The sequence below is a fragment of the Rattus rattus genome, chromosome 12 (assembly GCF_011064425.1).
Source record: "Rattus rattus isolate New Zealand chromosome 12, Rrattus_CSIRO_v1, whole genome shotgun sequence".
NCBI lineage: Eukaryota > Metazoa > Chordata > Mammalia > Rodentia > Muridae > Rattus > Rattus rattus.
Window position 1 is genome coordinate 59,679,479 of NC_046165.1, and position 15,814 is coordinate 59,695,292.

Here is a 15,814-nt window from a genome sequence, read left to right on the forward strand (position 1 = left end):
CCTTGTGGTTTTAAGAATGACTCCTAGAGTTGCTGTAGACCCCAGCCCTCTTGGAGTATTCCAACAGCGCTACAGTACAGCAGCTTCTGTTCTTGTCAGGACCTTCTGTCCTGAGTCCTGACCAAACGTCTGGATCGGGCCTTCAGTCTAGCTAGCAAAAAAAACAGGCTAAACCAGAGATTCTCAACCTGTGGGTCACAACCTCTTTGGGGATCACATCAGATATACATTATAATTTATCACAGTAGCAAAATTACCGTTATGAAGTAACAACAAAAAAAATATTATGGTTGGGGGTCACCACAACATGAGGAACTGTATTAAAGGTTTGCAGTATCAGGAAGGTTAAAGCCACTGGACTAAACTGTGATCATGTCAGAAGTTACTCACCCCAGACTTCACATCATACAGAGTATGTGTCAGGGTAATTTTGAAGACTGCATGGGAACGGCTACTTTCTTCATTCATGTTGGTTGCAGCAACTGTCCGAGACTTGTTGCCCTCAGACATCAGAGACTCTATATCCTAAGTGGAAACAGGTCATAGGCACTTACTTATTATTTGTGAATAAGCATGACCACTCTTCCCACACTATCACAAGCACCCAGGTTTTTACAGGTTACATTTTGTTTTTCCACAAGAATACAAGAGCCCATACTATTTTCAAGGGCCAACTAAAGTGCTTAACTCACTGCAGACACAGAAGCACATGGCAGCTTTGACACACAGAAGTTTAGAAGCTAGACACCCTCAACTCACAGATAGGATCTTACCAGGTACCCCAGACTAGCCTTACATGTATTATGTAGCCCAGGATGGCCTCAATTTTGTGATCTCCCTGCCTCTGCTTCCACAGTACTATATTACAGGTGTGCAATGCACAGCATTAGAAACAATACTATTGAGTGACATATGAGAGCCAAAAAAAATGCATGTAATTGTAAAAGTAATATAAGCTTATTACCAAAACAAATTATATAAAATCAAAAAATAAGAATTTAACCCCTTCACCCAAACACATAAGGTATATGTTTGATATTATCACTTTAAAAACTAGCATAAAGCTGGCGATACTAGAAAAATTGCTATGATTTATGGAGAGGAAGGCAGTTCTGGGAATTGAACCCAGGGGCTCATACATGCTACATATACATATACATGCTACATATATGCTCTACCACTGAGCGATCTCTAGCTATTTTTTTTTCTTTTTTTCGGAGCTGGGGACCAAACCCAGGGCCTAGCAAGCGCTCTACCACTGAGCTAAATCCCCAACCCCTCTAGCTATTGTTTGTTTTTGAGACCGGGCTGGCTGGCTGGCTATTTATTTACTTACTTACTTAAGACAGGGCCTATATAAGTTGCTCAGGCTGGCCTTAAGCTCATTCTGCAGCCCAAACAGGCCTTGAACTGTCCATCCTACTGCCTCAGCCTCCTAAAGACCTGCAATAACAGGGCTGTGCCACCAGGGCTGGCTCAGTTTTTCCAAATGCTATGAGCTGAGACCAGATATGGTGGCATACACCTTTAATCCTAGCACTCAGGAAGCAAAACAAGTGAATCTCTGATAAGAGTTTGAGGCCAGCCTGGTTTATGCAATAATTCCAGGTAATTCAGAGTGACACCCTGTCTTTCCTTCACCTCACAAAAGCTACAAGCTCTGAAACAGTGACTGAAGCAATTGGAACTCAGCTTCATTAATTACAACACAAATTACCATCTCCTGGGCTGGGAATGGAGCCCAAGATCAGTTCAATTGCTTAGCATACACAAGGCCCAGAGTCTTACCCCTGGCACCACAAACAATAATGAATAAAGACACACACATAGCAAAGTCCTCTCCAGGGGTCTGTGAAACGAGGAATCAGAGATGGAGTATGCAAAAGTGATACTCAGCTGCCTCCCACTAAGTGTTCTTTCCAGTGAAGCAGCTCTCTCCCACTAAGACTGCTGTGGCAGCACCAAGAGGCTCTATTTCCCAGATCTCTGTAGCCCAGCCTGACCACATGATGAACTCGAGTGTAAAGCAGACCATCTGGGTGATGCTCCTTAATGGAAGCAGACCAGACGTGCCATCATATGTCTATTATAGAAGATATTAAGCAGAGCACATGTATTACAGCATCTCCCTGTGGAGTGGGGAAGGACCTGAGTCCCTCCCAACAGCTTGGAGCCAAGACACCAGCTTTGGAGTACCTATTTCAGACTGTTTAAATCACTGCTTATTCTTAGATTCATTCACTTACGTATACTGAAAACACCCACCATACACCAACCTGTACTTCCTAAACACTAAGGATGCAAAACGGAATATGCAATAATCCATACAAAAACAAGACTTAAATCCTGTTATTTTTATGATGCATATACTTGAATGCAATGTTAAAGATACCAAACATATAGAAATTTTTCATGTCATATAATTATAGTTTTGCTGTATAAATTAAAAAGGATATTTAGTAAAAGTTTCAACAAAACAAAAACTCTCAAAGCAAAACCATTAGCTTCAAAAATATCAACATAGGCAAAACATTTTTTAAAACTTTCCCAAGCCCATTCTGGATCCATTAGTTCTGAAGATCCAGAGGTCTCACTGAACATATCTGACATTTACTGACTAATCCCCATCATCACCTTGAAGGGTTTTGTATAAAGGGAGTTATTTAAATGATGGCATTATAAATTTAATCTTAAAAATGTAACTCAGGGCCAGAAAGATGACTCCAGAAAACCTGAGTTCATTCCCAGCACCCACATAGCAGCTCATAAAACTGTCCCAGGAGATCCGATGCCCTCTTCTGGCGTCGGGGGCATCAGACACACAGATAGTACACAAGCATACATGTAGGCAAAACACTCGTATACATAAAATAAAAATAATAAAAATTTTAAATATCTATTCAAAAATAAAGAAATGTAATGAGCCAAAATAGCAGTACCTTACAATTGAAGCACCTGACAGAGAGGATGTTGTTACCTTGTAGCTTGTGACAGCCAGTTTAGAAAGTCCATCCACGTAGGGTCCCAACACACTGTGCTCTCTCACTTTCAACGTTTGTCGGCTTCTGTCATGACAGAGACATGGTTCATTAGAGACTTTTAGAAGGACTCAAAACTGTGCTTCACAGAAATATACACACACTTCAAGAGAGATGCTCTAAAAACAGAAGAGCAGATCACTGCATCTCGCAAGGATTTAAACCTAACTTTAAAACCTCTGCTGAGAAGAAAAGCTTTATAATGTGGCAAAATACCACATCGTTCAAAAGGGTAAGTGTGGGAAGTCTATTTACTACTGCAAAGAATGCAGAGTCAAATAAATACCAACAATCTCCTTGTCATATCCCAGGACTAGTCCCAAGACAGAAGCTCTGTGAGTGTAAATGCACAGGAAAGAAAAACCACAGGCCTAGCTCAGCTGTGAGCAAAGACACAAAGACAACACAGGGCTCTCAGGGCAATTTAAAGACACAACAGAGCTTATCTAGGCCTTGTCTGGCCATCCGAACAAGGGGTCTGCACACTTTATCACATTGACACACCAGACGAAAGGGGGATGTATGATCGCTTCAATAAATGAACAAAGTTCAATAAAATAAAAAGTAAGCGTCCATTAGTTTCTAGAACAAGCCTCCCGCAAGCATGGAGCTGTGGCACTCAGTGTTCTGAGCGAAAACCAGGAACACCTACCTATCCAGGAACTGGTTACAGAGCACCAAGTTTCAGTCAGAAGGGGTAAACCCTGAGACCCACAAACAGGACAGTGACCATAGCAGTCACCATGTAAATCATATTTCAAAATTGCTGGGGGTGGGTCTCATTTGTTCACACAACACCATAAAAATAGAAAAATGATAACTGAGGTTAACAGATAGAAGAAGCCATTTCATAGTGTCTACATATCCCAAAATATCCCCACTGTATTCTGTAAATCAAAGTACCTTTTGTCAAAATTATTTTTAAAAAGAATATTGACTAATAGTGAAATCCCAGGTGATTACAGTTTTTTGTTTATTATCTGTTCTTCCTACTATGTGTTCATTTGGCCATAGAGAGATACTGTCTTTTCAACATAAATAATGAGTTAGAATGCTTAAAGTTCTGTGATGGATTTTTGGTGCTACAATGTAAGGTTTATGCTCCTCAGTCTAACACCCATTCTCTTTTACAATCTGTTCCCATTATTGTCTTGCCTCAGAGTCTGCTCATCCCTACCATGGATCAGAATGTATTTGCCTAATAGACTTTGGGCTCTAGAAAAGAAGAATATCTTGTATTAATGATAGTTTTGGGGTCGACAGTTCCTACTACAATCTCTGGCACCTAAAAGTCACTCAGAGAATTAACACACTTGGCTATCAAAGTAGAAGCAGAACTAAGGTGCCAACAAGGACTTGCAAGGTATTAGCTGCAGAGCTTGGAGACGGAGTACAGGTAGGGGTGGGCAGAGTACAGGTAGGGGAGGGCTTGGAGACAGAGCACAGGTAACAAAGAACAGTACAGGGGAGAAAGGAAGGAATGGTGGTAAACACATAGCCTGAGTCACGGGGAACCTGGAACAATATCCACTTCATCCACCATTTGAGAATGGACCAGAGGTTTTGGATGAGTAATAGAACAGTTCAGCAAAGTGGGGAAAACAGGAAATGGCTCTGCCACCTAAAAGCTTTACTGTCTTCCAGCACGTAGAAGCTCAGTATTTCTAATGGTCCTGGGTTCAACTTACAATGGCACATGAATGCAGATGATGACAAGTGGTCCTATATTATTTCAGCTCCAGCAGACACAGCACAAGAACTGGATTGCTGCTCAGCTCTTACATCAGGATATAGTCTGCTACTAACTTTTAGCCTTTCAGTTTTCTCTGTGGGTATATATGCATGTTCATTTGTATGTAGGCATGTATGAGAACAGGTATAACCCTATGGCGGCCAGAGGTCAAGACTCAGGTGTCGTCATTCTTGTTTTTAAGATAGGGTTTCTCACTGGAACCTGAACTTGATTACTGGCTAGGCCACCTGACCTTTTAGGCTCAGGGGGTGTGCCTATCTCTGCCTCAGTATTGGGATTGCAGGCACACAGATCACACACAATTTAAAAAAATAAAATAAAACCCCTGATTCCTAGGGATCCAACTCAGATCCCCATGTTTGCACAGCAAGCACTTGACAAATTAAGCTCTCTCCTCAGTGCCACCCCCCTTTTATGTGTATAGGGATTTTGTCAACAACTACACCTGTGAACAACTTACACACCTAGCTAGTATTCACAGAGTTCAGAAGAGGACAGACTTCCACTGAATCTGGAGTTACGGATAACGTGAGCCACCAGTAGATACTAAGAATTAAACCCATGCTTCTGAAAGAGCTGTCAGTACTTTTAGCCACTGTGTCATTTCTCCAGCCTTTCCATCCCCTTTTTCTTAAAGACAATGTATATCTACTACATTATATCTCAAGCAAAACAACAAGATTAAATTACTATACATGACAGTCACTAAAGTAATAAAACCAGTGCTTGAATTTTAAGAATGAAGTTTTCTCAAATACTCTGGTTAAAATAAAATCTGATTTACAACTTTTAATCCATTATTTTAACTTTTCAGAAACAAAAATGTTTGTAGGCTCTGGAGAAATGGCTAAGCTGTTCAGAGTATTTGCTGTTCTTGCAGGAGGCTAGAGTACAGCTCTCGATATATACATCAGACTGCGCATAACGACCTATAACTCCAGCTCCAGGGGATTCCAGACCTCCTCTGACCTCCACTGTGTTAAATGCTTACTGTATGCTACAAGTCATGAGACCTGGAGCTGCTCTTAATCTTCACAACAGCCCATGGGCCACTGTGTGATAACGTCATGCATTCAAGGAACTTGCTCAGCCACAAACAAGGGGACCTGGTTCCTGAGCTCAGTAACTCCAAAGCCCATGTGCTGAGCACTAAGCCACATACAAAACAAACAAGAAACCACCAAAGACCAAACACATCTGATAGACTTGAAGCCAGTTCACTAGGGGGTACAAGTATGAAGAGCAACGAAGCCAGCCAGTTTACTATTTCTCGGAAGTGTATGTCTGAGCTAGATCTCAGAGAATGTGGCCATCTTTCAAAGTACAAGAAAAGCCCTGAAGGCAGTGTACATAAAAAAATGTACAGAGAGCAAAATATGGGTGCCTGAGCCATGGCCACCCATCTCCAGCCTCTTTCTGTGACATTTCTGATCTACACACGCGCCTGCCAGCTGCACTGAATGCTGATCGTCCTGTAAACAGATGATCATCCAGACACTTCCACATGCGGACACACTAACTGTTCTCACCTCACTTCTCAGTGGACAAACTCCTTCTCAGCACGGGGCCACCAACTACCTCTATGGAATCCTCTAGGCTCTGGGAAAGGCCATCTTTCCCTTTTTGCACTCTACCTGGTGTTGGCATCCCTCACACTGAAAAGCAGACTGCACACTGCTCTAACTTGTTTGTAACACTTATTGACTCCAGATCATAGGCTTTCTCTGAACTGCATGGTGTCTGGCACTGTAAGAATGATTTGATAAACAATGAGTAGGTAAAGTTTGGACAGCTGCATCAAGTACCAATTCAAGCCCCTGCTTGAAGACCATACTGGCTAAAGAAAGACGGCTGTGAGGCACTAAGATCTGTTTGCTCTTGATTAAGCCTCACGGGATTCTCTGCCTCTCATATCATCTTTCCTGGACCACCTTCCTCTTCCAAGCACAGCTCACTATCCCCTCCTGGGCTGTAAGCCCATGGCTCTCTGACCCAGTTAACGTGGGTTTCACGTGGGCCAGCCACAGCCACAGCCACAGTTATTGCTTCCCACTCTCCCTCTCCCCTGCCTGGTCTCCTTCCCTGCTCTGCAGTACACAGGTTTCTCAGCTGCCCCTCTCTCCTGGCTACAGGGTGAGCAGAGTGATTCTGAGCCTCCTTGTGCTCTGAAGCAGCTCTCCATCAAAGTCAGCCGCATTAAGTCACGGACTTCCTACCCCAACGGGGAGGGCTTTAAGACTATTTTAAAACCAAGTTCCAAGCTTTGCATTTATCTTCCCCTCACTTCAGGCCTGGAACCAACCACAGAAATCCAAAATTTATTGCCTTAAAAAAAAAAAAAAAAAGAGGCTGCATGACTGAAGGCTGCAGCCGTGCTTATATTAAATGAACACTTTCGTCACCTGTTTTGTCTGTGGCTTTGGGTGATGAGAGGAGAGACAGCATGGCACAAGTACAGACCTGAACCATCACTCCGCCAGTTCTAACGACCCAGAATTGGCTCTGGGAAACTGATCCTTGTAAACATAAATCACAAACAGCATAGCTAGGTCATTCCCCACTACAGTTCAATTATAAACTTCTCTGAAGCCACAATCTGTTATGTCTGTTTGCAGAAAGACACAGCACTGAAGCATCCAAGTTTTACCCTTTGGGGTCAAGAAGGTCTCGGACTTTTTCATTATAAATTTCCATGTAGGACACTTCGACTTTAAAACTCTGTTCTTCATTCTCTTCTTTCTGGGTTCGTTCAAAGAGTCCACTGCAGAGACGTGGGATTAACCCCGGTTGGTCGGCTGTGCCCATCATAGTGTAAGATTTTCCAGACCCTGAAAGACAAAGAGCAACCATTAGTACTTCCTGGAGAAGTTTAAAGGCCTGGAACCCTCTCTCTACCACTTACAATCAATTTTTAGGACTTAGCAAAATTCACAAAATATAATAAATATTCATGTAAGTGAATAAAGTAAGAAATGCACGGTAAGGACAGAGCACACAGAAGCTTTCTATTACTTGTATAAAAGTAAACTGGTCCAGAAAGAAAAAAGTCCAGCCAGGCAGGATGGCCCGAGCAGGAGACAGAGAAAGGAGGATCAGTTCAAAGGCAGCCTCCAGTAGACATCCTGGCTCAGGGAGGGAGGGAGGGAAGGAGGGAGGGAGGGGGAGGGAGGAGGAGGGAGGAGGGGGAGGGAGGAGGACAGACAAGACAGATAGACAATAAGATATTCCTAACTACTGAAATCAAAGCACAAAAGATACAGGTACTCATGGGTTTCAGGGCAAATCAGCTTACTGCCCTCTTGTAATAGTGCAGAGAACAATAATCTCCCTCTAATATGCAAGAATGAAATATTCATTGAAGACGACTCAGGAGTCATTCGTGATGGTACCAGTACTCTAGAGGCTAAGGATAGCAAGGTCAAAAGCCAGGCTAGATTATAGATTATAGAAGATCTTAGGAAGGAAGGAAGGAAGGAAGGAAGGAAGGAAGGAAGGAAGGAAGGAAGGAAGGAAGGAAAGAAAGGGAGAGAAAAAAGGAAAGGGAGGGAAGAAGGGAGGGAGGGAGGGAAGGAAGGATCAGAAAACGTGAACAAATGAGAAGGGGAAAGATTAAACTACCACTATTCTACTACATGAAGCTAACACATGGCACTTAGGTATGCTCTGCCCCTCCAAGTATCAAATGGTTTTGTGATATTTGTGTCTCAACCTTTCAACATCACAGGTTGCTTCTGTGTCACCTGTCATAATACCTAAAACTTCTATTTCCAACTTTCCAAAGCCCCTCCTAAAGTGACCATAGGGTAAATCATCATGCCAATCCTGTGGGAGGGTCTGAAGTTTCAACATTTGACAATGAAGAAATGATGCCATCTGGTAAAGACAAGGAAAAGAGGAGTTGAGTTGGCACTGCCTGGCTCAGAATTTATGTTCTGTGGACACAACACATGATGCCCAACCCCATCATAAACACTGTTCTATGAGCAACAGTGTTCAGTTGGACAGATTACTTGTACCATTATGAAAGCAACTAGTTTTACTTTAAATTGACTTTATTTCTTTAATTACAAAGTATAAACACCTAAAGTCCTTACCAGTTACGACTAGTATGATATTAACAAATGTGTTCTTTTAAATATATTTTTCTGTGAGTTTTTATTTAATGTGTGTGGGTATTCTGCACCATTTGCATGCCTAGTGCCTGCAGAGGCCAGAGGAGGAGTTCAGGTCCCCTGGACTGGAGTTACAGGTAGTTCTGAGCTGCCGTGTAGGTGCTGGGAGCTTAACACAGGTCCTCTAGAAGAACAGCAAGTGTTCTTAATCATTGAACTATCTCCCCAGCCCCATAACTGGTTTCTATTTGGATTTCTGACAAATAATAAAGGAGGAAGAGGAGAAAGGAGGAAGAGAAGGAGGAAGAGGAGAAAGGAGGAAGAGGAAGAGAAACTTCACATGTGGAAAAAATAAACAACTTAAATCCTAATTTCCATGCACAGTCTTTGAAAGTATGCCTACTGTTATGACCTGTGAGAGAAACTAACATAGGAAAGTGAGCAGTGTGGCCTAGCAAGCATGGCTTCATCTTCACCTTCATGGATGGATGCCCGAATGTGCGAGTACGTTAGTTCACATTACCTGTCTGCCCATAGGCAAAGATACAGGCGTTGTAGCCATCAAATGCATTCTGAAGAATGTTCTCCCCAAGGCACTTGAAAACATCATCTTGACCTAAGGGCCAGGAAAATGATTATTTATGGGCAAAAAACACATGAACAAATAAGAAATCAAACAAAAATCACAAAAAACAAACAAATGAACCAAAAAAAAATTAAAAATTTAAAAAAAAACCCCACAGTCAGCTTATGTATCCCCAAGTGCTTCCAACACTTTCTGTCACACAGAGTATTTCTAGTTAGAGTAAGAAGAGTCAATAAATGCTCTTCTGTAAACATGTCTGATCAAGGACACCCATCAGGCCATGCAATGCAGAGTTCAAGTTGCTTACTTTACAGTCTACACTTAAGATTCAACAATCTGCTCTATTTATTGTACGTGTCATGTACATGTGGGTTGTCACATGTATGGAGGTCAGAAGACAACCTCAGGAGTTGGTTCTCACCATTCCCTAGAGGATCCTGGAGATTAAACTCAGACCATCAGGCCTGGTGCAAGCGCCCTTATTATTTGAACCATCTCACCAGCCCTAAACATCTAAAATTTAAATTTAGGATCCAGATGTGCCTGAAACTACATACCATACTTTTATTCAAAGTACACTAGAGTTCAGAAAAATCATGTACGTCAATTACTCCCTTTCATTTTCATTGAGAAAATTTCAAGTTGAACAACCTACAGTTCATAACAGTTATAACAGGGAGTGAGATTGTGGAAATAGGAGCCAGAGAGACAGTTAGTAAGTTAAGGGCACTGGCTGCTCTTGCAGAGGACCTGGATTCGATTCTCAGCATCCACATGGAGAAATGAGGACAGACAGTTATCTTTGGAAAGGGAGTAAACAGGGGCCAAGGAAGCTGAGAAGGGCTGTGGTAGAGGGAGAACAGAGAGCCTCTGGTAGGCCTGAAGAAGTGGCAAGCATCACAGAGGTTTAAGGACTAGAACTGGGGCTCCAATGTAGGGTCCTCTCTACTTATGCCAGGTCCCTCTAGATCACATCACAGAAATCATGGGGGCTTGCATGCCTAAGATGTAGCTCCTGGTCCCATGAGAGAAAAGAAAAAGGGCCTCTGTGAGATCCTATAGTCATAGATATTAATCACTTCAACCCCCAAAACATCACACTGATGTCTTTTGGTCCCCAGACAGCACAAAACCTTCCAGAGCCAACGTTGGAAGCAGCTGCCTGAACACTGTGTAAAAGTTACACCAAGGGGTTGGGGATTTAGCTCAGTGGTAGTGCGCTTGCCTAGGAAGCGCAAGGCCCTGGGTTCGGTCCCCAGCTCCGAAAAAAAAGAACCAAAAAAAAAAAAAAAAAGTTACACCAAATGATAACATGGTGGTGGACGGAGAGCACACTAAAATGCCTCCACATCACTTTACTAAGTGCATAGGAAACTGTGCTCAATTACCTGCATACTTCTCTCGGACAGACTCATCCATGGACCAGAAACAATGATCATAGGCAAATATCTGTTACAGAGAAAACAAAAGAGAGTGCATGAAGAACAAACCTTAATGTCACACAGTGTCATTACAATAATGCATAGTGTTGTTAGTCAACATACTAGACAGGCCTGGTGGCACCTAAGAGACTGAAGCCGGAAGATAGTCAAGTTTCAGGCCAGCCTAGGCTACACAGTGATTATGTTTCAGATGCCCACTCCTCAGATAAATCACTAATACCAATGCCAGAGAGTAGGAGTTAGTGAGGCATATAGTCCCATATTGACAACTGTGTGATACAGTTAAAGCCATGAAAAGTCACCTACAATGGTAAGCAAAAAGGAAGCTTAGGAGATGATATGCACAATACCATCTATGCAGTTATAGAAAGAAAGTTTGTGTTTACTGTTTGGATAGTTGGTTTTTTGAAACAGGGTCTTAATGGTCTCAGTCATTCTGTCTCTCTGTCTCTTTCTTTCCACTTGAAGTATTTACCCAAGTTTACCAGCACGTCCCTAGGTGTACTGGCTGATTGTGTCAACTTGACACAAACTAGAGTCATTAGAAAGAAAGGCCTGTAAGGCATTTTCTCAATTAGTGATCAACGGGGGAGGGCTCAGTCCTTTGTAGGCTAAGACAAGTTGGTACCAGAAGTAGGGTGTTGCTATGACACACCTGACCGTGTTTTGGGAGGATTGTGGAAGAACTTTGGAACTCTGAACTAGAAGAACCACTGAGTGTTAAGAGTTTAGTGGAGGGGTTGGGGATTTAGCTCAGTGGTAGAGCGCTTGCCTAGGAAGCGCAAAGCCCTGGGTTTGGTCCCCAGCTCCGAAAAAAAAGAACCAAAAAAAAAAAAAAAAGTTTAGTGGAATATTCTTTAGGAGTTTGAAAGAAAAGAATATTGCGAACAGTACAAGAGATGGAGGCCTGGCTTGTAAGGTTTCAGAGGGAAGCTTAAAGGCTCTATCAGGGCTGTGTCCTATTTTGTTCCACCCTCCCACTCCGGGGAGCTGAGGCCCGGGCAAGCACTCTACCAATGAGCTAAATCCCCAACTCCCTGTTTGCTAATTTGAATTAAGATTCTGTTGTTCTGGTCAGCTGCAACTGAAGAGCTAAAGAGTCAGTCACAATTAACAAGGACCAGCACCATGGAAGTGAAACCTTTGTGTTACTGGGAGCTAAGAAGTTCACAGTGATTGAGACCAGCATCATCGAGATAAAGTCTTCTGAGAAGTGTTTCCTGAGAGCACAGAGAAACTGTGTTCCAGAACTGGTTGAAGTTGTATCTTGTGCTGGCAACAGAACTTAGTAATGGTCTTGAAGGCAAGAAGGGGTCACTGAGAGCAGCTGAGAAGCCAAGAGAGGCCATTAGTGAAGGTCCAGCCTCAATAGCAGTTGAAGGCCCAGGAATGAAGGGATCATGAGGAGAAGTTGAGACTTGGTACCATGAAGAAAGCCTATTGGCTAAAGTGCAGCCCAGTTGCAGGAAGACCCTAACAATTTTGGAGGTGTCAGTACTATGGGATAACCACCAAGGACAGCAGCAGTAGAGTGGTGCAAGCCAGAGCCTAGAAGAAAAGCTGTGTGGGCTGCTAACGACAGAACTCAGAAAGTGACCCAAGCCTCTTGAAGGAGACAAGAAGATTGTGAATGGATCCCAGTCATTAAATTTTGTGTTGTTTACACTGTGAAACTTGGTTTTGTTTTGGTTTGATTATGACTGTAAAGTAAGGAAGTATTTAATTTTAATTTGTGAAGAAAATATTTAATTTTGATTTTTATAGGAGCTCATAGCTAAAAGACTTTGAACTTTAAAAAAAAAGATTTTAAATTTTTAGAGAGATTAAATATTTTTTCTAAAGTTTTTCTTCGTTTTGTTTTTCCAGATAGGGTTTTCTCTATGTATAACTTTATCTGTCCTGGAACTCACTCTGTGGACCAAGCTGGCCTCTGCCTCCCAAGTGCTGGGATTAAAGGCATGTACCACACTGCCCACCAAAAAACCTGAAATTTTAATGTGTTTGAATTTGTAAATATTGTGGGACTTTCTAAGTTATTTATGGTTTTAGTGTGAGATCTTGGGGATGAATAAGAAAGGAAAGGTTGTGGCTTAATAGTGATGTTTTTGTGTGTCAAAATGATAAGGAGTCAGTTGTACTGGCTGGTTTTGTATCAACTTGACACAAGCTAGAGTCATCAAAGAGAAGGAGCCTCAGTTAAGGGAATGCCTCCATAAGATCCAGCTGTAAGGCATTTTCTCAATTAGTGATCAAGGGGGAAGGACTCATGGTGGGTGGGAACAACCCTGGGCTGTAGTCCTGGGTTCTCTAAGAAAGCAAGCTGGACAAGCCAGGAGAAGCAATACAGTTAAGCAGCACCGTCCATGGCCTCTGCCATCAGTCTAGCCTCCTGTCCTGCCATGACTTCCTTTGTTGATGAGCAGCAATGTGGAAGTGTGAATTAAATAAATCCTTTCCTTCCCAACTTGCTTTTTGGTCATGATGTTTTGTTGCACCAATAGAAGCCCTAACTAAAACATTAGCACAACTTAAATCAAAGAAAGAAAACTTCAGAGAAACAGGGACTCTTGTTTAAGAAATGCCACCACCACTGAGCACAAAGCTGAGGACTAATAAATAGTTCTTACTTACCAAAACACTAAGTAGCTCCCTTTAGGTTTTAGCAATTTCATAAACTACTATAAGTATCTTCTAGCCCAAAACTTCATGAAGTCAGATGATAATCACACTATGCTCATGCATGCTCCACTGACAGATCCAAATTAATGAGTATTTTATACAAATAACAGTCAAATATGTCCTTCATGTAGCTAGTATCTTATTATAGCCTTAGAGCCTGCTCCTTCTGTCAAAAATGGTGCAGTGGACACTGGCTTCAAGAGGTTATTTTTGTTTCTCTTGCTAATAATATGCTTTGCTTCCTTACAAAACAATTTGTTGAATAGTTAGGAATGGGCTTAAGTGTAGCTTAGCACTTGTTATCTAACGTGTATAAGGTACCAGGTTTGATCTTCAACAATCAGTTTAACTGCACTAACCTGTTGATATGAAAGCTGGAAGTTAGGTTTGGTGTGAAGTAGGCCTTTCATTTGAATGGTTTTCATGTTTGAGGGGCTTTCCATTATAAGCAGAAAATACTATACTACACTATACCATACCATACCATACCATACTATACCATACCATACTATACCATACCATACCATACTACACCATACTATACCATACCATACTATACCATACCATACTAAACCATACCATACCATACTATACCATACCATACTATACCATACCATACATACTATACCATACTATACCATACCATACTATACCATACCATACCATACTATACCATACCATACTATACCATACCATACCATACCATACTATACCATACCATACCATACCATACCATACATCTTGAGTTTAAGCTTTTTTGGGTTTTGTTTTGTTTTGAGGCAATGCTGGCCTCAAACTCCCAGATATCCACCTGTTTCTGCCTATTGATTGCTGGGATTAAAGGTGTACAGCAGCACATGCCCAGCACCATTCTTTTTTTTTTTTTAATTATAAATTACTAGGTGAACATACAAAGCAATGGGCTTCCTTCTGGCATCTGTGTCATTTCACACATATGCTACTATAATTTCTCTCCTCTCCCACTGATCTCCCTTGTTCCTTTCTAAATATTAGTTTTTTGAATCACAAAGGCTTTCAATGAACAGAGAAGAAATAGTCACATTAACAAATTCCACAGAAAAATATAAATAGAAATAGGGGTGGTGAAATGGTTTAGAGGGTAAAGGTGCTTGTCACCAAGCCTGATGACCTGAGTTTGATTCCCCAGGACTCAACAGGTGAAAGAAAAGAACTGATTCCCAAAAGTTGTCCTATGATTGATATGTGCTTGACACAGCATACACATGACAGGGTAAGCATGTGGGAGTGCACACACATGTTGCCCACACAGAATAAATTAATACATTTTATAACAAATAAATAAATAAATAAATGAAGGTCTCCCACTTGCCAACTATACCCCTCCTCCAGAGGAAGCAATCTGTTAAGGATGTAGGCTTCCCCTTCCAGGCTTTTTGTCTACAAAGCATTTTCTATAAGCAGTGAGAACAATTCACAGAATAATAAAACATGACAAGTTTGTAATACTGTGAAGTGGTTTCCTCACATCTTTACTGGTCTCTATCTTCTTCTGCTCTAATAAAAAGCAAAATTAACCCAATACCCTTTCATAGCAAAAAAAGTCCACAAACATATGGAGACCACACAGGCTGTAAAACAAAAGCAAGAACAAGAATGTGGACAAACGGAACTTCCTGGAAGTTCTGAGTAACTTCAGAGAACTGTCCAGTTAAAAGCAGAATTCCTGCTGACAGAATATGACCCAGAGGGGCTCAGCAGTTAGGAGCATTTGCTGCTCTTTCAGAAGACAGGGTTCCCAGCACCTACAGAGTGGCTTACAACCACCTGTAACTCCAGCCCCAGCGGATTCTACATCTTCTTCTCAACCCCATGAGCTGAGGCATGCACAAGGAGCACATACATCCAGAAAGGCAAAACACTCAAGACACATAAAATAAACAAATAATTCTTTAAAAAGAACATTAAGACACTCAGAAGACAAGCCAAAACTCCACACAAAAGTTAGTTCAGTGAGTAAAGGGGTCTGTCATCAAGCCTGAGTTCCAACCCTGGTGTCCAAGGTGTAAGAAAAGAACAAATGCCTGAAAGTTTTTGACTCACCTATGCATATGTACAGTATGATATGCAACACACACCAAAAAATTTTAATTAAAAAATGTAATTAAGACTGGAGAGATGGCTCAGCGGTTAAGAGCACTGACTGAGCTTCCAGAGGACCTGAG

The 15,814-nt window shown here is 41.7% G+C and overlaps 1 protein-coding gene across 1 annotated transcript in view; it reads right to left on the reverse strand.

Annotated features, from left to right (window-relative positions):
• Positions 1 to 15,814, reverse strand: part of Kif13b (kinesin family member 13B) — a 153,007-nt gene that overhangs the window by 81,782 nt on the left and 55,411 nt on the right. The window contains exons 4-8 of the mRNA XM_032918154.1: positions 10,878 to 10,938; positions 9,427 to 9,519; positions 7,439 to 7,619; positions 2,978 to 3,065; positions 391 to 525 (exon numbers count right to left, since the gene is read on the reverse strand). Coding sequence (XP_032774045.1) covers positions 391 to 525; positions 2,978 to 3,065; positions 7,439 to 7,619; positions 9,427 to 9,519; positions 10,878 to 10,938 — 558 coding nt within the window. The remainder of the gene's footprint in view (positions 1 to 390; positions 526 to 2,977; positions 3,066 to 7,438; positions 7,620 to 9,426; positions 9,520 to 10,877; positions 10,939 to 15,814) is intronic.